Below are 27,309 nucleotides of genomic sequence, written 5' to 3' on the forward strand. Positions count from 1 at the left end.
TCAGAACCAAGGAAACCAGGGGCCATTCGCCGTTTTTAAATACTTCTTACTCATAGAGATTTCCATTAAATCTATCACAGAATTGTGTGATTCATCCATGTGTGTATCCCCGTTTTCCCTAAGCTTTGCATTTTGTTCCTTCTGCAAATTGTTTGCAGCGCATTTTGACTCCGCATTTTGGTCTCGCCCCTTATCGAAGGGCCCACTTTTCGTAACATTTTCCCCATCTCCATCCTGTGCTTTGTTATCCTTACCTTTAAAAGTACTCGTTTTATTTTTCTTGCTCTGTTTATTGGTGGCGTTTTCCTCCCCTGTTTTTTGCTCCATCGGCGATTGCGCCCGGTTCGGCTCCGATTGTTCTTCCTTTGGATCCCCACTTGGGTTCTTCTTGCTCCTTCGCCTTTTCTTATTGCTGTTGTCGTTGCTGGGGGCAGCGCCGTTGTTCGTATTAGTGGGGTTACTCACGTTATTCGCATTGCTCAAGCTATCCGCATTACCCGCATTACTCTCGTTATGGCCACTTCTTTCATTGTCCCCAATGTGCTTCGCCTCCTCCCCCACCGCGCTGCCCCCCTTGTTGGGCGAATTCCCATTCGGGATGTTCGCTCCACTGGGTAGGGGATCCCCCCTATCGCACACGTTTTTGTCCCCCTCCGTTGGTTCCTTCTTCACAGGACTTCTCCTACTCTTACACATTTTGCTGCTACCCTCTCCCTTCAGCAGCTTGGACTGCGCTTCGCCTCTTTCACTTTTTTCGCTTCTTTTCCTTTTCGCATTAGCCCTTTTCGCATTAGCCCTTTTCGCATTAGCCCTTTTCGCATTCTGTGCGTTCTTATCCTCATTATTGTTCGCACGCTCATGGTCGTCCTCCGAGGACAATTCGGATAAGGAGATGTCCTGCAAATCGGAGTAGTACTCAAATGGCTTAACAACGTCGCTCTCCCTTTTGCACTCCTCCGCGTTTGCAAGAGAACCGTTCTTCCTCCTATTTAACCTGTTTTTATATAAGCAGCAAACTCGGTAGCATACGTTCCTTACATGCTCTTCCGCATCCTTTACGATCATTTTTTTTGTCGCATCGTCCACATGAAAGGATTTCACGTAAGCATTCTTAACCTTCTCGTCATTCAAACTCTTCGCTTTCTTTTGCAGAATTTTTCTATTTTCCCCATAAACGTACAGGGAATAAAAATCATCCAAAGTGGTAAGATTTAAAAAGTCTCTTAAATAGTTCATGTTTTTTTTTAGAGCCATTATTGATACGTAAAAATTGGATGGGAAGGATCCCCGCAGGCCTTGGAACCCAATAAGCTGTTGAATGTTACGGGTAAGTCTGAAGGGCACCCCCCTCTTCTGCATCTCCTTTTTGTTAGGATAATATTTGGGCACATCCATATAGGAGGGTTTCCCCTCCAAATACATAGTTCTTCCTGAGCGCTTGGACAACAGAATGCTATCTAGCGATGAGTTTTGTTGAAAAAAAACGTAATTCAACATGCACGTGAGAGAGTAGCTCTTAACAAACTGGCTATTCATAACGTAGTAACTTTCTAAACTGTTGTGCAGGGAGTAGAAGTAATTCTTCAATATATTTCTCGGCACCATTTTGCAGATATCTCTGTAGTGTAATTTTACAATTTTCCTCACGCATTTTTTGAAGGACTTCCTGAACCATTCCTTGGTTCTAAACGTATGGATTAGTTCTTCGTACGATAGGGAAGTGTAATAATCCATCTGCGTTCTGCAGGACGTTTCTTCGACCTTTCTAAGCGTGTTACCAAAACTGGAGTTACTGGCACTTTTTTTTGCATTCACGAAAGCATCACAAGAGTTCTTTTTCAGGATGGTATTTTTTACCACACTTCCTGCGGCTCTTATTCTGGGAATTTCTTCACTCTTGGCTTTCTTCAAAAGAATGGCTCCTTTTTTTTCGTTCCTTTTATCGGGTAAACTGTTCTTCCTTTTGTTCCTTTCCGTCATGGCTAGCTCCTGCTCCTGCTCCTTCATCACGCATTCGATTTTGTTCAGCAAAAATGTGCGTATTGAATTTTTGACAATATTTCTATGATGTAGTAGTACATTATCTAGCGAATAATTTTCATTCCTCGTCACCAGCGTGTAATCATTGTACAGCTCCTTCAGCGAAATGTCCTCAAACGTTTCATCCTTTAATCTAAAACTGGGGTGCAGGGGGGTATGAATATTTATCCCAAAGGATAGCCCCCTCTTCTTCGTTTGGGAAAACTTAAACATCGTGTTATTCATCAAAATTTGTAACAGCGTAAACTTATGTTCTGATTTGCTGCGAATGGAATTACAAGGCTGTACGGTGTAGTGCTGAATATTTCCATCGCTGCTGAGGAAGCTAATCCTCTTCATGCAGTTGTTACTTAAAGCGGTGGGTGTTAGGGGCTTGTTCAGCTTGACAATGCTCGTAGGGCAATATAAGTTTAAATCGTTCAGGTAGTTTAAATGCTCCCCTATGTATTTTACCCTACGACCTGGCAACTCTATTTTTACGGGAAAATTGGAAAACATATCAAACAAAAAGTGGGAGAAATAATCGAGCCCCTGATTTTCATTTAACGAATGAATAATTACGAAGAGTATATCTTTCCATTTTTTCGCAATTTGGGGAAATTCTTCTAAAGAGAAGTAGTTATCCTTTCGACGGTTCTTACTCAGTTCACCACCATGGGGAGTTGCCACGTCGCCTCTGTTTTGTTCTCCTACGAAGCTGCTCATCACACACGATTTGATGTTCCCCTTCTTAATACCTGCGCTGTTCATGGTTCCTCTCCTCATACGTACATTTCTCTTTAGCAATTTTACATCCTTCTTAAATTCCTTCCAAAAGAGATTCATATTTTTAATAGCCATTTTGCTGCTTCGGCTACTTGCGTAATTTTTCTTCACTTTTGCTTTATATCGCCTATACAGCGTATACTTCTCTGTCATGTTCTGAATAAACTTCGACACGTGCGTTTGTGCGTAGGGGAATTCCAGGCACCGATCTAGCAGCTTCCCCACCATGTAGTACGTCTCCTCATGTGGTTGCAATCGGGTGTAATTTAAAATTTCATTGCACATGCAGTTAAGCGCGAAATATACATCCCCATGTTTGCTCTTAAACACGTTCATCAACTGGTCAAAGCCGTCCCTAAATAGGTCTGCGTAATGGTACCCTTTTGGCTTTTCCGCGACGGGCGGATTTGCGGCAGCAGGGGAAGCCCCCCTTTCGCCCCTTTGCTTGGCCCCCTTGGGGTTCTTCCCGCGCGTCCTCACTTTGCGCGCGTCACTTCGGTTATCACTTTGCTTGGTATTTCGATTATCACTTTGATTGGCATTTCGATTATCACTTCCGTTCCCAGTGCGTTTCCCAGTGGGGGTGTCCCCCCCAGCGTCGGCTCCACCCAACGTGCACAACTTGCCGCTTCCACTCTCACCAACTACGTTGCCACTGCCCCCCTTTGAAGCATACGCTCTTACGTTCTGCCCCTCACTCTGCTTCGCGTCATCACCGAAAAGTATTACATCCTCCATTTGGAACTTTTTCTTATTGTCACTTCCCCCATGGGGATCTTTCACTATATGTACGTTACTTTTCATTAAAGAGGAATTTCCACCCATGCCTTTTTTCTTGTTCCTACTCCCCTGCAGGTAGTACAGCTTATCGTTTCTCTCAATTTGCAAGGCTCTGAAATGGTAAAACACATCTTGAGGATACTTCCGCATAAGGACATGCAGAATTTTGTGAAAATACAAATAATTCTCCTTATAAACATTTATATTATTCATTAAGAAGGGCAGATAGAACAGCCACAAATTGGGGCATATATTATCATTGTATTTGTTAAAAACTTGCATGACCGAATTATCCTTCACATCTGCGCTTACCAAATAGAGGACGTTGCTCAGGTGGTAGAACCCCTCGTGGGTATTCAAGCTGGAGTAGATCAAATAGGAAATAATGGAGCTTAAACAGAATGATACATTTTTGTTCTCCTTAAAAGCTTTCTTGCAGTAGTCGGCCCAGAGTGCCCAGGAATTATTTTCCAGTGGGTATATCTTCAGGGAGGAGAGAAAGCACTCCTCAATTAAATTTCCATCGAATAGGTTACACTTTTTATGGTCACATTTGCAGGTGTACTCTCCGTTATTTTTCGCATGTTGCCTTTTTTTCTCTCCCTTTTTTGCTATTTTTTTCTCCTCCTTATTGGATTCTCTACAGTCGCTCCCTTCGATCTGGCTATCTATCTCCTTCTCATGCAAAGGACTTTGTCCGTTCGTTTGTACGCTCTTTTTCTCACTATCTTCTGCCGTTTCGCTAGCTGCTTTGATGACTTTACTTCTTTTCTTCCTTTTCACAGTTTTATCATCCGCGGGTTCTTCCTTCTTTTCCTCAGCAATGCTACTGTGGAATAATTCTTCCTGCAAAAGGTGCAACGTTTCGTTGGCAGCATTTGTGCCTTTTTTTCTCTTCTTGTTTTTCTTGTTATCTCCCTTATCACTCGGGCTGCAGCCATCATTGTTAGTAGCAAGTGCGCTCAAAATGTTCAGGCTTTTTTCCTCGTCCGTCCTCTGAGGGCTCCCCAGTGCCTGCAAAACTATGTCAGTGCTAATCTGCGCATAACCCGCTTCATCCTCCCTTGAGATGTCCTGGCACATGTACCTACACCTGTCACAGTTCAGCTTGGAATTCTTCTCAATAAAATTATTTCTATACAAAAATAAAATAATTTTATTCAAGTTGCACAGAATCTTTCCCTTCATGTAGAAGAACTCACTGCGAAACTTTTCGTAGCTGACCATTGGAACGGAGTCAAAGTCAAATGTGTTAATAAGATTAAGTGAGTTAATGTAGCACTTCAATTTTTTTACAACTTTATGAAGAAATGTGTTCTTCCCCAATTTTCGCAAATTAATACATATATTGAAATATTCGTATTCCATATTTCTAATGTATAGGTAATTATCCTCATGGGAGATGTTTGTCCTTTTTTCCCTCTTACAGTAATTTTTCTTTTTGCACAATTCGGTTTCATCACAAACGATGCTGCTGTACTTTTCCAGCATGTTGTGCGTTATATTGTAGCCATTATTTGAGATGTTAATGTTGATTAATTTCTTCAAATTCATTTTTATAATTTCCATGTTATACATGTAGCTGCACTTAGCATCGAGCACTCTGCCTCCGATATTACTACCATGGTTGATAGTACTATTTCCACTGCTACTACCGTTGGTGCTATTTCCGTTGCTACCACCCTTGTGCACAAAATTATCGTACAGCTTATCAAAATAATTGTACGACATATTGTTCATCTCCCTCATCTTCTTCATCAAATTTAATAAGTGATAGTTCTTGCACTTCTCACTCAACTTTTCGGTGCAACCCACGTTCGAAAAGGGGGACAACCCACATTTGTCCATAAAAATTTTACAGATTTTTAAAAAAAGTAGCTTCCACCGATAGGCATACTTCATATTGTGAATGTCATCATACACGTACATAGAACTATCCTTATTGCACATGGTAAACAAATTATGCAAAAGGCATATTAGCTGCAATTCATTTTCTTCCTTCTGTGCTTGCTTTTTTTTTAGCGAGTTTTCCCCTATTATTTCTATGCTCGTTTGCGCATGTTCAAACAGTTCCGCGTGGGCAAATAGAAGGCTCAAATTGTTGTTCCTATAATTGCACATTTGCCTCACTCTGTTAATTAGCAGATTCATCCCATCGTCTATGTTTTCTTTTACTGTTCTTATGTGTTTGCTCTTCAAATCGAATTTAAACTTTTTCAAAAGGAATACACTACTCTGGTCATTCAAGTTGCCCAAAAAAGGTTTACCCTCGCTGAATGGGTTTCCCCGTTCCCACGCCATCTTTCCGAGAGCACTCGCACCTGCATCTGCGCTTGCCGCCATCTTCGCTTCTTCGCTCCTTTGGACACTCCTTTCAAGGGGGGCCTCGCCAATTTCGATGCTCTCGTTCCCCTGCATGCTCTCAACAATTGTGTCGCTATTTTCCTGCAACTTGTAGATTATTTTTTCCAAGTAGGAATGCACGATGCTCTTCATGTGGTCCCCCTCCCCGCAGCTGCTTGACCCTTTCAGCAAATCGGCAATGCTGCCGCAACCGCCGCCATCGCCGCCACCGCTGTAGTTACCACTTCTAATATTCTCACTGCTGCTGTGGGCGCCATTAGGGTCGGTGCCCTCGCCACACTTGTTACTCCCACTGGTAATGCTATTCAGTCTGCTATCACTTACGCTGTCGCGCCTGCTACTGCGCCTGCTGTTGCTATTGCTATTGCTGTTGCTATTGCTGTCGTGCGCGCTCCCCTCGCCATTCGGGCACTTCTCACTCGTCTGCTTGGCCGCATCCTCTCCCTCCTTGTTATGCCCTTCAGTGTGCGCTCCCCCTTCCTGGTTCTCCGATGACGTTTTTTTGTTGCTCTTAAAGTAATCATGAATGGTAGTTTGTATTTTCCCGTCCTCCGATTTGTTAAACTTTAAGCTAATTAAGCTGTTCGTTCTGCTTCTTCGCGATTTTCTCGAGTTCGCACTGTTTTTTTTTAGAAGCGCCATATCGTTCTTCGTACTTGCGACTGCTCCACTGCCGTTATCGCAACTATTGGCACTTCCCCCACCTTCTCCCTTTTTGGACTCTCCCTTGAGGGCTTCTCCCATTTCGCACACCGGGTGCAGCCCAGCACCTTTAACTTCACTGCTGCTTTCCGCGCTCATCCTCCCCACGCTATCCTGCACGTGAATACACTTCAAATTGTCCTTTATTATGCAATACACATTATTCAAATTCGTTAGGTAGTTACTCCTCACCGTTTGGTAGTTGCAACTGAGCACAATTGGATCTTCTTTTCTTTCCTCTGATAGGAGTAGGCCGGTGCTCAACTGGGATGTCCTGGAGTCCCCATTCTTTTTCAGTCCCTCCTTCACCTGCATTAATTTCATGTAGCTCTCTATGCAAGATACTTTACTAAAATATTTCAAGCTGTCAATCCAATTCACTCTGTTGATATCTACTTCTTCCTTTGTTAAGTTCAAACTCTCATAGCTCATAAAATGCTTCAAATAGGAATGTTCATTTTTGTAGTACAAATTGTAATGGTTAAAAAAGAGAGACTTGGAAAATTCAAAGTTCCTCACGTAATACGTCCTCAGGGCGTACACATTGTCACGCTCATTCAAGTCGCTATTTATTTCGATTAAACAGTTGATGATTTGCTTATAGCTGTTGTAGCTTTTTTTCATTGCGCTAACGGGGTCCTCCTCCTTAGCGGCAATGGCCAATCTGTTCTGCATTCGGTCACTTGGGGCTCCCCCCTTATTCGCAGTTGCACCTTCGCTTTGCTTCTTATTTTTACTCCTGCTTGGTTTCTGCGCGGCGATTTTGTTCTCACCGGAAGCAGCAGTTACATCTGCCGCAGCTGTCACACCTGCCGCACCTGTCGCACCTATCGCACCTGTCACACCAGCCGCTTCCATCGCACCCGTTGCCTGCTTCCCAATAGGGGCCGCATTTTCCACTTCGCCCCCCCGGCCCAACCTCTTCATTTTCCTCAAATTATAAAACAGCAACATTTGTAGCATACATTTCGAAATTTCATACGTGCAAAAGTTCTTCGCGCAGTATAAAATAATTTCCGTGGGGACGTACAGCATAACGCGGGCCTTAAATATGCACGTTAAGGTAGTTTCTAGCACATTCACGTTGTAGTCATTTCCATACACATTATTTTGAAAAGCTTTGTTTTTCCTCCAACTGGTGTTCAAAGTAGAAGCGCCTTTCTCATTCCCCTCGCTCGACGCGCACATCTTATAATTATTAGAAGATGCCTCAACGAAGCTAATATAATTGTACAAAAAATGAACGATGCAAAAATTTAATTCATTAATTTGCTCGCTGCTGAAAAAATTGAACAATTGGGCAAACAAATCTATCCACACCGATCGGCAATATTCCTTAAAAATATTTGCCAACATGAGAATTGGTTTAAATAAATACTTGGCTTTGATAAACTTTTCTTGGCACTTGTTCACGAAGCTTTGCTGTTCGCAGCAATACTTGGTTAAGTACCGCTTCCACGTGACGAAATCGCTGTTGTAATTTTCCAGGTTGGTGGCCGCGCACGCCCCCTTTGCCTTGAAATGCTTCTTTTTTTTCTTCGTTTCGTCAGAACAAGTCTGCCTCGCTGAGTTTGCATTGATCGGGTTTGCACTAATCCTGTTTACATTAACCGCTCCTTCAATAACCGCTTCCTTGGTAACCCCTCCCCCCTTCGCGCGTTTCCGCCTACGCTTGCCCTTGCGCCTGCACGGAAAGGGCACCAAGCCCGGCGTTCTCTCCTTCAAGTACACGTACGTATCCGCGTTGTGCTTAAAGAACGAAAACAACACATTCAAAAATAGGCACACAAAATACTTATCAATGATATGCTTAAAATAATCGTTCTTGAACAAAAAACAAATGGACTCAAACAGATCGTTGGAGAGAAAATACTTCTGAAAAAGCTGCGTGCAAGTGTATCTAACCTTCGGAATAAATGAAAACGTCCCCCTTAAAATGTTTGGCAGTAGGTGCCTTAAAAACATATTCTTCAAATCGATAATATGGTGCCTCTCAGAATACTTCTCCTTTTGGCTTTTAATAAAGTGCAGTAACATGTCGTAATATTTTACATAACAATGGTAGTCATCCGAGTAATCAAAGATGATTAGGTTTCTAATTAAATGTGCCTTTTCTTCCGATGATAGGTTTATGCCTACGTTTTCATTACTCCTGCACGACCAAAACCTCTTCAGCTTCTTCCTCTTGCACAAAAATAAATCTTCGCATAGATTTTCCTCAATGGTGGACGCCTCAAAGATCTCATCATAGCATTTCAATCTTTTGTAAAATCGTTTTCTTCTCTTTTCCTTCCTCAGTTTTGTGGCTCCCCTGATATGCGGTTTGGCAACATCGTTTGCAGCCGCCGTTCTGCCATCATTTTCTCCGCCATTTGTATCACCATTGTTTGCTCCATTTTTCGCACCATTATTCGCACCCTTTTTCGCACCATTATTCGCACCCTTTTTCTCACCATTTTTCGCACCATTTTTCACACCATTTTTACCCCCCCCTTGAACACCTCCTACCTGCACACTTCCGCTCACGTGGGTGCCCCCCGCGCAATTGTTACCGCCCCCCCTACAGAACAAACGTGCATACAAATCGTTCGTCGCCTGCCTATGGTTCATTTTCTCACGACTGATTTTGCCCCTCAAGCAGTTTTTTCTTCTCCTTTCGTATATTATCCTATCCTTGGAAAGAAAGTACCTCCTCGCTACCCTATAATTGTGCATATAATTACATGCGCCTGCCTCACCCTGCACGCTATTTACATACCTGATGTAGTGGCTGATCTGAAAACTACTAACCCTTTTGTCACCCAGTTCGTTTATTATTTCTTCCACTTGCGCCTTTTTCCTAATTTTGCGCTCCTTCCCTTCATCCTCAATGGGTGATGGGCAAGTAGAACGGTCGGACATCACATCTGCGGAAAAACCTTCCATCGGTCCTTCCACAGGTTTGGGCACATCCGCTAAATGGTAATCACTCATATTCAAAATGAACAAATGAAAATTGGCACCACTTTTGCACTCCAACAGAAGTAACGCCTGCATGGTTTCCAAGCAGTGTATGGCCTCCTTCTTATGCACCAAATGCAGATTCGTGTTTATCAAAAAAAGCAACTGCTTCAGGGTAGCCATTCTTCCCCCCTTCCTCAAACAGTATGAAGCGATGCACCTCAGCCTTTTTAGGTATTCCAAAATGAGAAACCTAATCAACTGTGCGTATTGATTTTCTCCAGTTCTATCATAAATCTGGCAGAACAGAGCAAACACGTTTAGGCTCGTTTCTAATTTTGCCTCTACACACAGCGTGTTATCCATATAATACGCCCTGTTGTTCTTCCTATACACGTCCATACCCCCAAGGCATAGGTTAACCAACATTTCATGCAAAAATTCAATTTTGCTGGCGACACTTTGTTCCCTTTCAAACTGAATATTGAACATGAAATGCGGCTCTTTCTTCGTGTCATCTTTTCCCTGATTAACACCCGTCTGGCTAGATTCACCCGAATCGCCATTTTCCCCCCCCTGGGAGATACTTCCACCGATTATGCTGCCCAAATTGTCCACGAACAAACTGTGCGTTATTACGATGTGGTGTATTAGTAATAAGGTGGCCCTTTCCACCCTCTTGTTGTCAAAATTGAGTAATAAGTAAAAGATGCAACTTAAAATGTGCAAACTTTTGCAAATGCTTTTCCTATTCGCATACCTCATCAACACTTTTAAAATCCTATAAATGGTCTTCACCACGTTCATGCCATATCCCTTATTTATCATTTCGTACGCGTTGCTAATTTGTTCTGCACGCTTCTCCTCACTGGAAAAGTCCCCATTCAGCGTGTGCATTTTTCTCTCATCACTTATTCCCATCTCATTCAGCAGAGCATTCTTCAAAGCGCTAACCATTTGCGACTTGTCAGCAGTATCCCTTCCTTCCTTATCCATCCCATTGGAAACGTTAGGGGCACCGCTTAGGCTCTCTTCCCTTAAGTAACCCGTTTGCCCATCTTGCGCACTGGAACTCCTTCCATTTCTGCTGAAGGTATCATCCGCAAAACTGCCACTGGGCAATTTTTCCTTGTTTAAAAATCCATTAAAGGATTCCTTCCCCTCAGAATTGTTCGTAAAACTGTATGTCCTTTCGTTCGTGCACGAAAGGGCATTTACCTGATCTGCCATCCCATCACCGTGCTCATTTGCAACTGCTCCCTCGTTGGAATGACTGGACCACCCACTAAAGCTACGCACGGGTACTTCGCCATTTCCGCTTCGCATACTGTGCATTTCCAAAGTAATAATATTGTGAAGTAAATTTTGCAACATGCCACCATCACACAGTTGGGGGGGGTTATTTCCACCCTTTCCTTTCCTCCTCCTCATATACTCCTTAGTAGTGCATTTTATAGAATAAAAGCACATGAGCGTTTTGTACACATCTACATATTTTATTTTTACATTATTTTTAATTCTCAGTATATTTTCAAGGATGCTCAAAATTTTATTCGTCATGTTGGCTCTTTGCAAATCGTTTCCATATTGCAACAGGCTCGAAATGATCAAATTTGTCAGGGCGTTTAATATGCCGTAGTTAACGTATATCCGATTGTACTTCTTAACTACGTTCACAAGGCCGATGAGGAAGAGCTGCCTTTTCTCGTCATCCTTTCCGGTTTTTACATAATAATTTAACATGGTTTTCATCAGCTTGGTCAGTTTTGCGGCAGATTTGTTCTTTGGGATTGAACCCCCCTGCAGAACTACAGCCCCGTTGCGATTACCAATTTGTTTGTTCTCCTCCCCTGGGTGTGCAGAAATGCATCCACTGTCCCGCTGAGTGATAACGTCTCTCTTTCGGTTTCTCGATTTTTGCCCAGCGTTCACGTTTTGCGCGATCACTTCATGCTTCTCCTGTTCTGCGCTGGGGACCTTTCCTTTAGTTCGCAATTCGCGTAATGCACGAGGGTCGCTTTTTCCATTTGGTGTATTCTTTCCAGGTGCTCCCCGTTCGTTCCGCTCCTCCATGTCGTGCCTTCCTAAGGTATCCCTTCCCCTGAGAACGACTTCATCATTTACCAAACAGAACAGCTCATGAACGGAGTTGCAAAAAATACTGAACTTTATAAACGCCAGTGCAACACTCAACGCGCGAATCAAAAGGGATTTCCTCTTCCCATTAATGCATACGCGGCTGCTCATTTTTTCGAAATTCTTAAAAATCGAGGCTATCACATAGGGGTATACATTAAAAAAATCGTACTTGTGCGCCAGTGCAACTTCTAAAATGTGCATTTTATTAAACACAGTTTTGTCCTTCTTAAAATGGCTCAGAATGACCCCTCTAGGGTTGGATAAGCAGCAGTTTTTTATAAGGCCATTTTTGCAGAACAAGTAGTTGCTATTCTGTGTGATTTTGACCACTTCGCTATGGAAACTATTCCCATGGGGGTAAAAAGCGCAGCTCCGTTTCCTATTATCCTCCACCACCCCCTTTCCACTACAAACCTTGCAGTAATAGCAATGCAAGTGACTTCTTTTCATTTTGCGAAGTAGAACATTCCCCTTGCTGGAATACTTCCCATGTTGTTCTCTCCTCAGGGCGACTACCTTTGCTAGCTCCTGTAAATTTAATTTCATTAAATCGTTTTCTTCATTCTTATAGCAATGAAGCAACTGCGGGTAAATGGCCCTCAAATCGGTCAATGCGCCATCACAGCTATACCTACACACGTTGATAATGTTGCGAATGCTTAACTGCTTCACATCATCGCACGGGAAATTCACACACTCACTGTTAAACCTTCTTACATAGCTCAGCATGATCATTTTGCTTTCCTCGCATTTTACCCTTCTGACCAGATCTACAACCATTCTGCTTATGGCCAACTTTTGCAGGATAACTTCTTTCGAATGGGCTCCCCCTCCTAGCAGCGCCTTCAACGCGTAGAAAATTTCATTTATGCTAAAAAACAAACTGTGGTTGTAAAAAGGATAAAGCTGCACGCTTCTCCTATCCCCATGAATGGACATATAGAACAAAGAGTAGTCATTATTCGCGCTGCCAGAACAACTGTTGTCATTTAAATTATGCACAAACGTGCAGTTCTGTGAATTCCTAATGAACGCCGATGCGCAGATGTTATTCCTCGCCAGGTTAACATACGCGTTGTTATTCGCGCCGCTCACCCCATTTTGATCTCTCCAAAAGCCTGCCTCCCCCGCGTAATCGTAATTGTTGCCTATCTTGACATTATTGCCAGTTGTAGAAGCGCCGCCACTTGCTTTCCCGTACGAGTTAGCGTTAAACAAATTACTCCTACAGCTGTTATCTATTTTCAGCGAATTGCTTTTCTCATTTCGACCAATCTGATTCGTGTCCGCTTGGGAGAACAACTTCGCGTGTACACTCATGACCATTCCATGGCGCTGCATTCCACTGATTATTTCTTTCTCATGGGTACTGCACTTTGGCCCACATTTCTCCTCCGCAAAAGTGATGTGCTTCACCTTTTCGACTCTCTTAATATACTCCCTCAATATAGGCACGATAAAAAACCGTAGGGCGGTCTCAAAAAATTGGCTCAAAATTGGCGCGTTAAAATTATGCAAAATGCGCACAACTGTAAAAAACAAAAATCGCTTTTCCCTAAATCGCAATCCTTTCTTTGTACACCTTTTAAAAAAACTGTGCAAATAGCTGTAATCTTCATCCCCATTTGTACATGCAATAAACGCCAGTATGATGAGCAAATTGGTTCTCAGAAAAAACAGGTAACCATTATACTTCATACTGTCGTATAGCATGTCGTCCTTCCTGCCGCTCTTCCTAGGCACTAACATTTTACGCCCTCTGCTAACTGCTGCACAATTCTGCTGCGGAAAACAGTCCAACACTACGCACCTGAGCAAATCACGCGAAAAGTGAAAAAACAGGATCAAAATTTTTACGCACTTTTTGCACTCTCTGCTCCGTAAAAAGGCTAAAAAATGAGCGTCCTCCGAAGATAAATACTGACTAATCAGATGGATCAAGCACAAGTACAACACCTCGATTAGGCTCGTTCTATTCTTCCTAACTCTGTCCTCGTAAAAATTGAGAAAGATCCACGACGGTTCATACAACAGTACCGCATGTAGAACGTTTATTACGCTGAAAAGGTTGGCAACAAAATTACTCACGTTCATAATTGGGATGCCCCTTAACTCACATCCTTGGTTGCACTTCCCACTTTGGGCGCCTCCATTTGTTCCTTCCCCAATGCGTTCGTTCCTCTTCAAATGGGGGGACGTATCTTCCTTCAAATTATTGTTAACATTTCTCTCCGCATATTCCTTCATCCTCGAGCAATCGTACGAAATTACCTCCCGTAACTCCCCATCGTTCACACTAAAAAGGTACACGCTAAACACATGCATTAAAAAGCCATTCGCTTTAAAGTCGCAAATAAATCTTAACAGGATGTTAACAAGGGCGGGAATTTTCTTACAAATGTATCTTCTAAACCCCACTTGGTTTTCAACCCTTAGCGTGGAAACAAAGCGGGAAAACACCTTCTGGTTATGCCTCTGCTGGACAAAGTACTTCAGCGCGTGTTCGTGGTTGTTGGCGCAGAGCAAACTTAGCGCGCGCATGCAGAGGGTGTTCACTTCGCTGTTCTCACTGTTGCTGCAATTGGTTATGAAATATTCAAGCAGTTTTTTTTCGTTCGAAAAAATTGTGCCACTGCCGATATTGTTAGTGCCGATATTGGTAATGCCTACGCTGCTAATCCCTACATTACTAATGCCTGTGTTGTTCCCTCGCCCGAGCACCTCCACGCCAGGGGCACTTGCGCCACATTCGTTCTTGCCCTTCCCCACAGGGGGACTCCCATTATTCACAATTGCAGTTGCACTCACTGCTGCATTTTTATTCACCCCTACGTCTGCGGAATGACCAACCGGATTCACTCCCGCGGCGGCGTTAGGAATGCTCGACGCACCGCTGCCCCGTTTGCCACTGTCCGCCAACCCGTTTACCTCACCCAAATGGGGCAAACAAGTCGAACTCCCTTTCTGCGCGCGCTTAAATATACCAAACAGCAAATCGATAATTTCCTTAAACTGGTCGTACGTCAACCTAGAGCTGGTGAAAAAACTGCAAAAAACTTCCATCACCTTTTCAACATTCTTGTGCACAAATTTATCCTCCCCACATTTGTCATTCCAAAATCTTACATACTGAACAAATCCGTCTGTCAAATGAAGAGAAAACAACTGGGGAAAAAAAGAATATATTTTGCTAAGACCAATAATAAAATTTTTCTTCAAAACGAAACCGTTATTTCGTAGGGCATATGACAAATTGCACAGAATCGACTTAAGGTATAATTTCAAATCGATTTTATTTAATTTCCATACGTTTGTAAAATTCTTGTTCATATTCATAATTTTGGTGCAGCTAAATCGGCCTCCATTTCTCCCCGCAATTTTATCCACACTGTTGCCACTCCTCGGATAATTCTTCACCGCGTAGTCGTTCAGCCCCGAGTCCCTATCGTGCTCATTAGCGACAATCAAAAATCGCAGAGTGCTTTCTGCCTTAACACATAGCTCCTTATCTTTGCTGAACAAAAAATTCACTAAAATGTGAATGCACCGATTGTACAGGTACACGCTCCTTTTATTTATTTGGGCATTCATGGTGGGCAGCAAATATTTGTATAGCTGGTGGCTGAAGGAAATCCTCACGAAGGTCATGAAATACAGAAAGAACTCGATAACCGTTTTGTACTCTTCCTTTAGGAGTTGCTGCTTCGCCAGTTGCTCCTTCGCGAGGGATTCACTCGCAGGGTGCTGATTTGGAGTGTGCTGATTTGGAGTGTGCCCATTTGGAGCGTGCCCATTTGGAATGTGCCCATTTGCCATGTTCGCACGCGCGAAATCCCCCTTCGCGCAATGATCCTGCGAAAACTGCTCCTTAGTAAATTCTTTCCCAAGCTTCTCCTTCTTATCCTTACTGGGAACCGAATCCGCGCTGACGTCGGGCACCACTATGACATTCTCACGGACCGACGCGCTCCCGTCCTTCTCCTCCTCCCTTTCTTTGCTATTGAAATAGAAATCCTGATAGCAGTTAGCATGACCACCCTTCGCATTGCCACTCCACGTCTTTCCACCACCACCTGCAGCATTCCTGTTGGGTCCGTTTAAACTTTTCATATGACTTCTTAACAAACTTTCGTTTTTTTGAACCAAATTATTTTTCGCATCCTTAAAACTGCTATTCGCATTTGCCGAATTTTCCAGTTTGAACTTCGCAAGATTGGCGGAAATGTAACTCGAGGTACTGTTGCGCATCACGCAGTTTTTACGCTTCTGTTCCTCCTCTTCTAGGAGATTATTGCTGCCTCCGTTATTGGGGTTGCTACCACTATCCATGGGCCTCTTTTCCGGTACCCCCCCCTCCTCCATTTTGGCGTTACCCAAACTGACAGCAAGACCCCCCGTGCTGCCGCGTGAAACTCCGTATTTTATCGTGCCCCTCACAAGGGCGCTTCCGTTTTTTCCCTTACCGCTTTGATCTACGTAAAGGCTTTCCCCTCGTTCGGACTCAATCTCCACAACGTCGTTCGCACCCACTTGGCAGTTATAACCTTCTAGCTGCTTACCCAACACATCTTTACTTTGCGGGTTCAATTCATCATTCCCATGTAGACTACAACGTTTTGCGAGAACACCCTTGTCATTATCAAGCACCGTCAGTTTGCTGTTAAAATAAATGGAATGATACGAGTTGGAGGATTTCCTCCTCGTTGCCTCTTCACAGTGCACCTGCTTATTCATTCCATTGAAATGCTCCTTATTTTTATCATCCGCGTAGACCTTAAAGCGCCTAGAAATGTTGTCCGTGTGATTTGCCCACTTATTGGCTAAATCGTCAATGGTTACATCTTTGCTCTGCTCTTCATTGTTTTTATCCAATTTGGTGGCGTAATCCTTACTATACAAAACGGAGTAGTCTCTATTTTTTTTCTTAATTTTTTCATACAAATTTTGTAGGTCCTTATTTTTCTGGCTGTTCAGCTGGCTGCTGTAACCATTCGGCACGGTGCTTTGCAGAATAATTACCTCATCATTCAGGTTCTTACTATTGACAGCATTTTCGCCCTCCCCCCCATTTTGATTAGAAGAGGGCGCCTGCCAGTTCTTGCCTACAACTGAATGGTTAGCATAACCGTTGTTTGCGCCCAAATGGTACACCTCCCCGTCGTTCTCCCCCAGGTGAGCCTTGTTCTGACTCTTCCACTCGTAATGCGCGCGATGCGCGTGGTGCGAGTGGTCCGCGCCGTGGCTGGGCCTCTTCTCATAAAGGAAGCTCAGATTTGTTCGCTCATAAAGATCCCCACTTCCACCTTCCTTTGAACACGAACGAGGCACATTGCCATTCAAAATGTAGTTAAAAATCCGGTTCTCCTCGTCCCTTTTTTCCAGATACTCTATAATGTTCACAACCGTTTCTATCAAATTTATGACCACGTGGAAGTCAAATTTGATGTACGGTTTTTGTGTTAAAAAAAAACAGTAAAAATCGAGGTACGAAATTTTACGCTTCAACGATGACTTGGCAAAATTCGATATGGAAAAATGCTTCATAAAAAGATCCAGCAGGCATAAATTCCTCGTGGGGGAATACTTATAAGTTAGCAATTCCCGTGTATCTGTTCTCAACAATTTAGAGATAATAATGAATGCCCTTTTTATAAAATGTCTGTCGTGTTCTTTTTTGCTTAAATTGTATATAAGTATTTTTAGTATATTCACCAGAATCTTATTCATCTTTTTCACCTCATTTTCACTTCTCCTATTTTTCCCCTTTGACGATAGGATATCCCACGTGTACACTTCGTCATGCCTATACCAAAAGGGGTTGCCTCTACAACGTCGTTTGTTCCTCACGTGTTTGGCATGCTCTTCATTATAATCGTCAACACAGTACACTTCTTTATTACTTAGGCCCCAAAATGATCTGATAATTTCCACACTGCTTCTTATTTTACCAAGTGCATTGCCCCTAATGCGCTCAACATCCCTGAGAGTCGCTTCATTCACTTTCTGATTTACAGCGCATAAATTTCTTATGTCATTCACAAAGGTATTATCTACGCCCCGGAAGTTATTCAAAATGTACGTGTTAATTTCACCTATGTAGCCTGTAAATAATGACGAAATGATTAGCGCAAAACATTCCTCTACTAACAACTGCACAATTCCCACGTATTTTAATTGGGACCTTTCATGGCATGCGAGCAATGCCCGTACAATATTGTAAACGTTAAATCTGATCCAGTAGGGCGGCAAAATTCGGCTTACTCTCAACAGTAGTAACAATCCGAAAATTTTTTTCTTCACTTTGGTGGCATTACACAGGTTACAAATACAGGCGCATAAATTAAAAAAGAAGGTGCACTTCATGCCTGCCTTTATCTTCACTGGTTGCACATTTAACATAGTTTTTAAAACCTTTTCTATGAAATTCAATCCCTCCCTGCTCATCTGTAAGAAACGCGGGTGGTAATCGACTAAGCTGCAGAAGGTAAATATGAACGATGACACGTCAATCTCATTGTTGTGGCTCCCTACGTAGATGAATTTCTCCCTTTTTGTCAGAACAAATCTGCTCGAAAGTATCAGCCCAATTCTTCTAACCACGTTTTTGACTATTTCTTTCAATTTGGCCTTCCACGTTTCGTTACCGCATGTCATTCGGCAGTTGCTTTGAACCTTTTGGTGTACTTTCGCATTTCCCCCCTCTGCGTCCATCCCACTGTCGTCACTTTTTCCTCCCTCATTTATTTCCACTAACATGACTAAAAAACAGTACATCAATTTTTTCACAAACACGTTGTTGCTATCGTTGTAGATGAAGGAATACTTGTGCAAATGCTTCCTACATTTGCACGTTTCGAAACAGATCTTATTCTTCCCTTTGCTTCGACGCGCATTATTCACTTTTCCCTTCAGTGCGGGGTTATGCTCATTCGGGGCTCTACATTCCTTCTTCACATTGTTCGCGGCGGATTGTTCATCTCCCACAGTGGTGTTAAAACATTTAAGAGATCCTTTCCGCTTTTTATCAACTGTGCCGCCATTCTGATTAACCCTACCCGCTGTGAGTGAAGCTACCCCATTCTGGGTGCTATCATTAACGGGGGCATTCCTGGCGCCCTTCTTAAACTCTCCATTTTGAGAACCAACTCTAATCATATACTGGTAAAAATCCGAAATACATTTTGAGTGATCAAAAATGAAAATAAAAATGGTAAGCACTACCCGGTAGCAGCTTATTCGCTGGTCCTTCAAAGTGCAGTGATAGCACAGGTCGCTTCGGTCAAAATAGTTCGTCTCCCCGTTGTCGATAAATCGTTTATACGCCTTGAAACTTCTGTTGCGTGTGAAGAATAGCTTCTTTCTGCTAGCAAAACGGGTGCCTTTTTCTTTGGTGCAATTTGCACCTCCATGGGGAATGTCCTCCATTTTGCGCGTCAAACTGCTCCGTAGTGCACCCTCCTGTAGTGCACCCCTCTCCTTGGTGGCTTTAAAAATGGGTTGCTCCACCTCGGCAATGACGCCCAAATGATCCTTTCCACTGCTGCATTTCGAATGTGCCAATTTGTCGTTCCTCCCGCTTGGCGAACTGTACCCCCTCAGTTTCTTGTTAGATCCTTCATATGTGGCGACTTCATTCTGCTCGCTCATTTTTCTCTTCCTCAGATTTGCTAACTCGTGAAAATTGAAGAGGCCGAATTTTTCTCTCTTCCTTTTTTTCCTAACACAAATGTTAGCTTTCTTCCTCACACAAAGCTTGCTTCGCATGTTCGCATTTATCATCGGCTGCTTATAATAGTATAAGCACTTCGCATTGTTGCTCTTCACGTTATTCTTCAAAACTTTGTAGCAATAATTCAGCGTCTCTTCCAAATCGATGTGTTGTATAATACTGTCGAAGTTGTTACCACTCATGAGCAACTTCACGAAGTTGGCGTTAACTCGATCTGCTTCATCCTTTTCGTTCACCATTCCAACGCCCACATTTGCTGTGCTACCCTTCTGCGCAGAGTTGTTTTTTTTGTTATGCCCCGCGTTATTACTTCTAATCTCTTTAATGATGTTCTCATTACAAATTGGGGGTGGCCCATTTTGCGTATCACTGCATTTGCTCTCTTCCTCTACTGCGTTCACTACGCTGCTCGTTTTTCTTCTACATGTGGATCTTCTACTGCCCCTTCTTAACCCATTCGCTTCGACACTTTTGTTCTCAGCAAGACCCTCTCCCTCCTTCGAAATTAACATTTCGGTGCTACCCCCTTCGCATTTATCTTCACTCTCCTGTGGGAAGTTTTTCCTCCTCCTTTTGTTCCTATCCGAGATACTGCAACCACTGCTAAAATTGCTGATGTCACAGGAGGAGGATTTCTTGCCATTCAGCGGGGGGTAATCATTCATCCCTACAAGCTGCTTCTTAGCAATGGAAGTGGGTCCACCATTTAATGCCCTTTCATTTTTAATCATTAGGAGCTTCCCCCCTTTGGTGTCACCCTGCACATCTTGAATGCACCTCTTCCTGCTGTACTGCTTTATCTGCCTCTTCAAAAAAAAACCTACCCTGAAATGGGATATTACGCTCCTCTTGCTATTCACACGGGGGTAGTAATTATTCATTAGTTCATTATCGTCACAAAATTTGCAATACAATTTTAAAATGACAAATAAATTCTCCATATACACTTTGCTCATGTATTTATTTACATCCCCCTGTGAGAGAACCTTCTGGGTGTAGATGACACCCATTTGGAGGAGGGTAACATCTGCGGGGTTCCTACACAGATCGTTCAAATAGTACCTCTGCTCGTAAATTGTGTTAAAGTTAAACTGGAAGGAAATTTTTTTTCTCAAGAATTTCATCAAATGGGTGAGTATGCACGACGTGGTTCCATCTTTGTTCTTAAAATAAAAGGACGAGGAAATGCTTCCCCTAATGTGCCTGTTATTCGCCATGCATATATTTTCTTCCATGGACTTCAGCGCAACTCTTATTCTGTTGATATTTTTGGAGCCCAAACAGACTAGCAAGGACTTCATGTAGAGGTGAAACCGCTCGTTTGTGAAATAACTGATGGGGAGCTGCAGGCACATTTCGCACAGCACCATTTTGTACAACTTGGGGAAATCCAGGTACACACTTTCGAACCAACTTAGGACGTTCGCAATTATTTCGTTCGCTTTATTAGCACTATCCCCGTTTGCCTTATTAGCACCATCTCCGTTTGACTTAGCTTTCCTCGCCTGCCCGGGGGCATCGTGGCACGCCTCACGATTGCCTCCGCCGTTACTGCGGGTGGCTTCGTTCTTGCCGCTAATTTCGCCGTTACTGCGGATGGCTTCTTCCTTGCCGCTAACTTCGCCGTTACTGTGGGTGACTTCGCTCTTGACGCTCACTTCTCCGTTGGGGGGTGCTTCTTCCTTGCCGCTAACTTCCCCGCCACCCGCGTGCTCCTTTTCGAAGGCAATCCCACACGCATCCTTATTCTCCTTCTCACCGAGAAGGCAGTTTCCCTCATCGGAGACGCCTTGCACTGAGTTCTCCTTCTTCAAAAAGTCCTCCATTATGCCGCCACTTCCGATTACAATCCCCAAAGCGCTTCCAACATCACCTCCACATTTGCTCCCCCCTCCATTTGCCTCGCCACTCGCACTGATATACTGCATACACTTCAAACACTTCATGCACTTCGTAAAGGTTGAATGGTCCCGAAAAAGCATCTTATCCAGTGGGAAATTCACTCCAGTTTTGTTCTCCCCGTCTCCGCTCAACTCGTTGGCGCATTTTACAAAACAGATGGTCTCCAGAAGGCATTTCACCAAATTGACCACTTGAATGCACTTGCTATCTTTTAAAATTAGATCCATACAAATCTCCGAAATGGTTCTTAGTTCACCCAAAAATTGGTCATAACAATGTGAGTAGTATTTTATCACCTTCAAAAGAAAGTGGGTCACCTTAATGATTAGGTCCTTATGCGACATATAGCTGTTGAAGGTGTTATTCATGGAGAATGAATTGTAGCCCATTACGTAATTCTTAGTCCTTACAAAGGTGTCACACAGCCTTCTCTTTTTCTTCTTTGCCGTTTTACTTCCCCCCTTCTTTGGAGAAATTCCTTGGGAAAATTGCCAATCGTGCGGAACACCCCTCCCGAGTGTACAATTACCCGGAAGGGACCTACTCCTGATGGGTGTATAATTCCTCTGCTGACCTCCCTGCGACATGGAATTTTCTAAAATGGGTCTATTCAAAACTATACCCTTTGCACTGTTAGCACAAGTGGCATATCTTTCTGCTGCTTCCCTCTTCCTTCTCTTCCCCTTTGCGAACTTCAAAACTTGCGGTGAAACAAAGTTGGCGGGGTTTACCACGTCCCGTTCTTCCACCTCATGAAGAAAGTAGCGCTTCTTTTTTTTCCACTTCTGGTCAGATAATTTCTCTACCTTCATCGCGCTGACGGTGCCGTTACTCAACTCTGGAAATATCTGCACATCATTGGGGGATGTTAATTCTCTAAAATAATTTGCATCCTTCAGGAGAACGGACTTCACATCGTTCAATTCAGAAATGCCCTCGCCACGGCTTCCATTTTCGTATTCTTCTAAGAGGGAAAAATCGAAGTAATCCACCTGCATTCCAAGTGTGCGTAATGCACTATACCGTTTATTCCTCTTCCCCTTCGCTAGTGCACCACTTCCATTTTTGGCACTCTCACCATGCGGCCCATTTTTCCCCCTACTCAGGGGCGAATTATGTGCACATACGTTGCCCACCTGGAAACCGTCACAATGGCTTCGCTCCAGCAAACAATCATAAGGCGAATTCAGCTTGTACAAAAGTTTGCACTTGTACAGATCTACCGTCAACCTACTTCTAACACTCTTGCTGAAATGAAGAAGCGGTTTGAGGCCATTCTTCACCCTTGGCAACTTTTTCATCTTCTTAATTATATAACCAAAACAAACTTTACAAAACAAAACGCTCGTGCTGCTCACTGCACCGAGCACTTGGAAAATGTAAAATATCTGCGGGTACTGAAACAGGAGTTTGAATAAGGGCTCGATGGAATAATTCATAAAAACTTGGAAGTCATTCCCACTTAGCGAAATTATGCTGTTCGCGCACATGTACAGCAAATTCTTCTCTTCATTCTTTATGCAACTGATGCAGTCGAACACTTTTCTTCTACCCCCCTTTGACAAGCTATGCACGTTGATGTGGACGTACGGCCGCCATGTTCTATTTAGCCACGTGTCCCCTTTGGGGAAGTCCTCCTCAGAAACGTCGCCCCGATCATCCGATCCACCGTTATTTTTCTTCTTTCTGACAACCCCCCTTAGAGCTCCACTTCTTACTCCCAATTTTTCAACCGTAATGTGCGAAAAGCAGGAAGTGAACAATATGCAGCATACCACCATGCGGTAAAATATTTTGTGTATTATCTTCACCCAAGCTTCACTCAGTTCGTAGGATTTTAAGAAAACGCTCTGCGCGTGGGTCACGTCAAAATTGGAAATATCGTACATCTCTTCGAAGGTGTCATAAACGGGGGCTTCATTGGGGGAAACCTTCTCTGAGCCTTTCCGTTGGAGCTTACCCATTCGGTAGACGTCTCCCTGGTTGTCATTCTTGGCAACCTTCCCATTGTGATTATCCCCATTTTCTATAACGCCATTTTGGATGACGCATTGACTTTTTACGTTCTTCCCTTTCTCGTCAAAAATGTCTCCCTCCGTACTCCAAAGTGTTTCCTTCACAGACTCGCAATGCGCCCCCTTAACGATTCCTTTCCCATTTGGATTGCTATGCCTATTCGAGAAAAACTGCGAAGTGTTTCCCTTTTCCACAGTGTCGCCGTATATAAGGCCATTCAGTTTGCTCTCATTTTTTCTATTATACTTATTCATATAACTGTGCAAATCCTTTTCAACTGTGTAGGTACAAGGATAGCTATCCTTCACAGCACACGCCAATTCGGCCCTTCCATTTATTTCACCAATCATGTCGCCACTACTCACAATGCAGTTATGATTACTAATAAGGAGGTCATCGTTATTCCCCAGGTAGTTCAGAGCTATACACTTACTTCCTTCATGTTGGGTGCCGCTCACATTTAAGGGCGTCTTGTTGAAAGAAGCAGCCCAATTTTTGGAAGCTGCTAATTTCCCATTTTCCGCCCTACGGGTATACTCACCTATGCTGAGCGATTGCCCAAATGCATTCTTCACTTTGCTCCCCAAATTGGAAGCAATATTATCACTACTTGTTTGAAAGGTGAAGCTCCCATTAGAGTTACCATTTTTTACTTCATTAATGGATTCTCCATTGATTACACTTCGGTTGGGGATTTTCTGGCAACTGGGGCGCCTCCGCCTACTTATGCTACTGCTCTTTTTAATCCTCTTCCTGTTACTTGCGGGTTTTTTAGCATTCTTACCGTTTACACCGCCCACAGTAGCGCTATCCACATTGACTGCCGCTTCCTTCCCAGTGAAGCTACCCAAAATGTCGCCCCCTCCATTCAAATCACTACCCACATATTCACCCCTGCTGTTTAACCCCCCCTTTAAACTGTCACAACTTTGATCCTCTGAAATGTTACTTCTTCTCCTTTTCTCTGCATCGAGCTTGCAAATAATGGCTTCCTTGCTAAAATACAAATAAATATAACATATGTTGCTTCTTACACAGTCATAAATGGCATACAGCAAAAATTTATATTCCCTTAGGAGTTCACTTAGGTCGTGCGTTCCCCCCAACTTGTAGTAGTCATTAAGCAAAGCTCTCTTTAATGCTGCCTTCCCCTTTTTGGTTCCATTTTTACGACTGCAATATTTAGCAGGCGCCTTAAGTTTTTCCAAATGTTCCTCTTTTTTCACCCAGTTCTGCAGAAAGTATTTGCGCGACAAAACAAATTTGCACAGATTGTCCGAGTCGTACTTCACGTTTTCTCTATCTGTGCACAATTTGTTCTTCGTCGATTTGACGTTCTTGCGAAGAGGAGAGCCTCCTCCCTGGCTCGTCCCCCCCTTTGCACTAATCACATCCGCCCTACTCGCGCGAAGGACCCTCCTGTAGAGGCCGCACAATTCGCACTTCAACGAATGGCTCTTGTGCAGCACAATATTTATAATGTCAAAATAGAGGGAAAAGTATGACGCACTTTTCTTCTTCATTGCAAACAATATTTCAATGATGTAGACTAGCAACTTTACACACACATTCTGAATGAAGATTAAGCTCTTCTTACTTATGATGACAAGGGAGTAGGCAGATATGCATCTCTTTATCACCTCATAATTCCACACAGGTTGGTCCTTAAAGTAGTGGAAAATATCATGTATCAGGATAAACACGTGTACATTTAAGTGCCCATTATTTTTATACGTTAAATAGCTCCTGTACGTATTTGGATTTACAAAAAGGGCCAAATAGTGCTTCATATTTTCCTTAAAACTGTCGTGTAGTAGTAACCGAATATGTTCGATGAACATTTTCCCCTCATCTATGCTATGCTTTGTGTCATATTTCAAAAATTGAAGAATTTTTTCTAGGAGGAATTCCTTAAGATGAAAATATTTATTACTCTTTTCCATCCTAAAAAAATAGATTAACATATACACAACCATATTTTTTAGGCTCCACAGTTCGGACAATTTCAACAAATCAATCTCGTAATTGTTGTAATTCACATTTTTGTAAAATTGCTTCTTCGCTGTTTTGAATTCATTTCGATAGAACACACTGCGGGTGTCACCAAATGGGGCGCCAAATTCTTCTGCGTAATTATCATTTGGGAGGGAAGCGATGGGCGCACTGCAAGCGCAGCGGTTTCTGGAGTTTTTCTCAGAGCTGTTACTCACATCGACCTTCTGCGTCTTATCAGTACAAGCATCGTAGGCATCGCTGGAATGATTCTTCCCTTTCTTCACCCCCAAATCGTTGACGTGTGCGACTTCACAAGGCAATTGGACGCTATCCTGCGGGTTACTCTCATCCAAATTGCACACGTGGGAATCCCCCCTCTGGCAAAATTGGGAATTCCCCCTGATGGATTTCCTCTCCAAAGCGGTCCTATCCTCGAGCAAATAGCTGTAAACCCTTTCGAATTTACGCGGACATGAAACACGCTCACGACGATCGCTCCACCCGAGAGAGTTTTCCCCTACGGACAAATGAGTGTCCCAAAAATGGTAACTGTACGACGTTTTACAAATCAAATCTCTTGAGCAGTAAATATATTCTATGTAGAACGGCTTGGAATATTTAAAGTCCCGTATGTTAATGAGGGACAAAATTTTGCACAAAATTTTTACGTAATTTTCATTACTCTTTAACAAATGCGGATAAAGGTTCATCAAAACATAATTTGAGAAAATTATTTCTCTAACTACTTTTAGGGAGTCCCCACTGCTTCGTACACACCTACCATTTTTGTGCCTTTTCCTATACACATTTATTGCCGACTTGAGAAACTTCCCTCTTTTAACCTTGCCAAGTAGCCTCTTGTAAAAGGCCTTCAAAATATGCAAAGAAACAACATTCACATATTTGTAAATGTCGAACAGAATCAAATCGTTCTTATGTAACTTGCATATTTCGGTAATTATTCTTATGCAGATAATTGTGTATTCTTCATTTTGCTTCACGATGAGATTCAAACAAATGTCAAAAATCTCTATGATGTATTTTATTTTTTTAAATTTATATATCATGGAATGGAATATGTTAAGTATATTTTTCCGAAAAATGTACATCCTATTGCGGTAATAGCAGGGGACGCAATCACTTATGTAACTTTTGATTAAGGGGTACACATCCGTTAGAAAGTAGTTCTCTTCTTTTTCGCTCATGTTTAGCAGGGCCATTCTTATCCTGTGTGCCCTTTTTTTCGCGCCCCTTCCATCTTGGAACTTTTCATTTTTTCGCAGGAATCTCTTCATCACCAGTTTTTTCTCCAGTGCTTCCTCCATCTTGTCGCGCCACTATCATTTAGGTCTTCGCGTTTGTATCGGCACGAGAATCGACACAAGAATCGGGGTGCCTTTTCCGCGCCCCTCTGCCAATCTGTCTTCTCACTCGTGCGCCCGCTTTTCCGTGCACATATACGCATATATATATATACATATATGTATGTACGTACATGCACATGTGTGCAACGTGCTGATAAGCGTCCGCACACGTATCAGTTACGGTCCTCGCAACCTTCAATTCGTTCCGGCCATAATTTCGAAGGGGAAAGAACGAAACGGAGTATTTACGTCACAAGGGGGAGCCCAAAACGGGCATTCGCTCTGGAGAATTGCAAAAAGGATGGCGAGCAAAAGTTGTCACTTACGAGGGTGACAACACAAGGGCAACTTAAAAAGGCAACTGCGTAAAAAACATAGCAAAAATTACGATCATTAAGAATGGTGTACACTGCATAAAGGAGACTTATGCTTAGTAGCACAATAAAATTGCAACAAAAAAAAACGGCACATGAACTTTTCGGATAAAAACAAATGGCAAAAAAAAAAGGTTAAGCAGGTTAAGCAGGTTAAGCAGGTTAAACAGGTTAAACAGGTTAAGCAGGTTAAGCAGGT

General features: G+C 42.9%; 1 protein-coding gene across 1 annotated transcript, besides 23 other annotated features; it reads right to left on the reverse strand.

The window, feature by feature from the left end:
- Nucleotides 1-26,697, reverse strand: PVX_122030 (hypothetical protein, conserved; the record flags this gene model as incomplete). The annotated part of the gene is made up of 2 exons (XM_001616919.1): nt 1-5,820; nt 6,013-26,697. The coding sequence occupies 2 exons, from the start codon at nt 26,695-26,697 to the stop codon at nt 1-3; spliced, it is 26,505 nt and encodes an 8,834-aa protein (XP_001616969.1).
- Nucleotides 671-694: a microsatellite.
- Nucleotides 2,589-2,653: a microsatellite.
- Nucleotides 2,868-2,888: a microsatellite.
- Nucleotides 8,097-8,125: a microsatellite.
- Nucleotides 10,613-10,638: a microsatellite.
- Nucleotides 12,302-12,345: a microsatellite.
- Nucleotides 13,098-13,133: a microsatellite.
- Nucleotides 13,834-13,855: a microsatellite.
- Nucleotides 17,675-17,695: a microsatellite.
- Nucleotides 17,837-17,898: a microsatellite.
- Nucleotides 18,467-18,496: a microsatellite.
- Nucleotides 21,718-21,756: a microsatellite.
- Nucleotides 21,922-21,975: a microsatellite.
- Nucleotides 22,082-22,117: a microsatellite.
- Nucleotides 22,230-22,339: a microsatellite.
- Nucleotides 23,949-23,990: a microsatellite.
- Nucleotides 24,468-24,492: a microsatellite.
- Nucleotides 24,559-24,586: a microsatellite.
- Nucleotides 24,684-24,722: a microsatellite.
- Nucleotides 24,726-24,749: a microsatellite.
- Nucleotides 24,931-24,979: a microsatellite.
- Nucleotides 25,457-25,488: a microsatellite.
- Nucleotides 26,073-26,116: a microsatellite.
- Nucleotides 26,698-27,309: the final 612 nt, after the last annotated feature.

This window comes from Plasmodium vivax, chromosome 14, assembly GCF_000002415.2.
Source record: "Plasmodium vivax chromosome 14, whole genome shotgun sequence".
NCBI classification, from domain to species: Eukaryota; Apicomplexa; class Aconoidasida; order Haemosporida; family Plasmodiidae; genus Plasmodium; species Plasmodium vivax.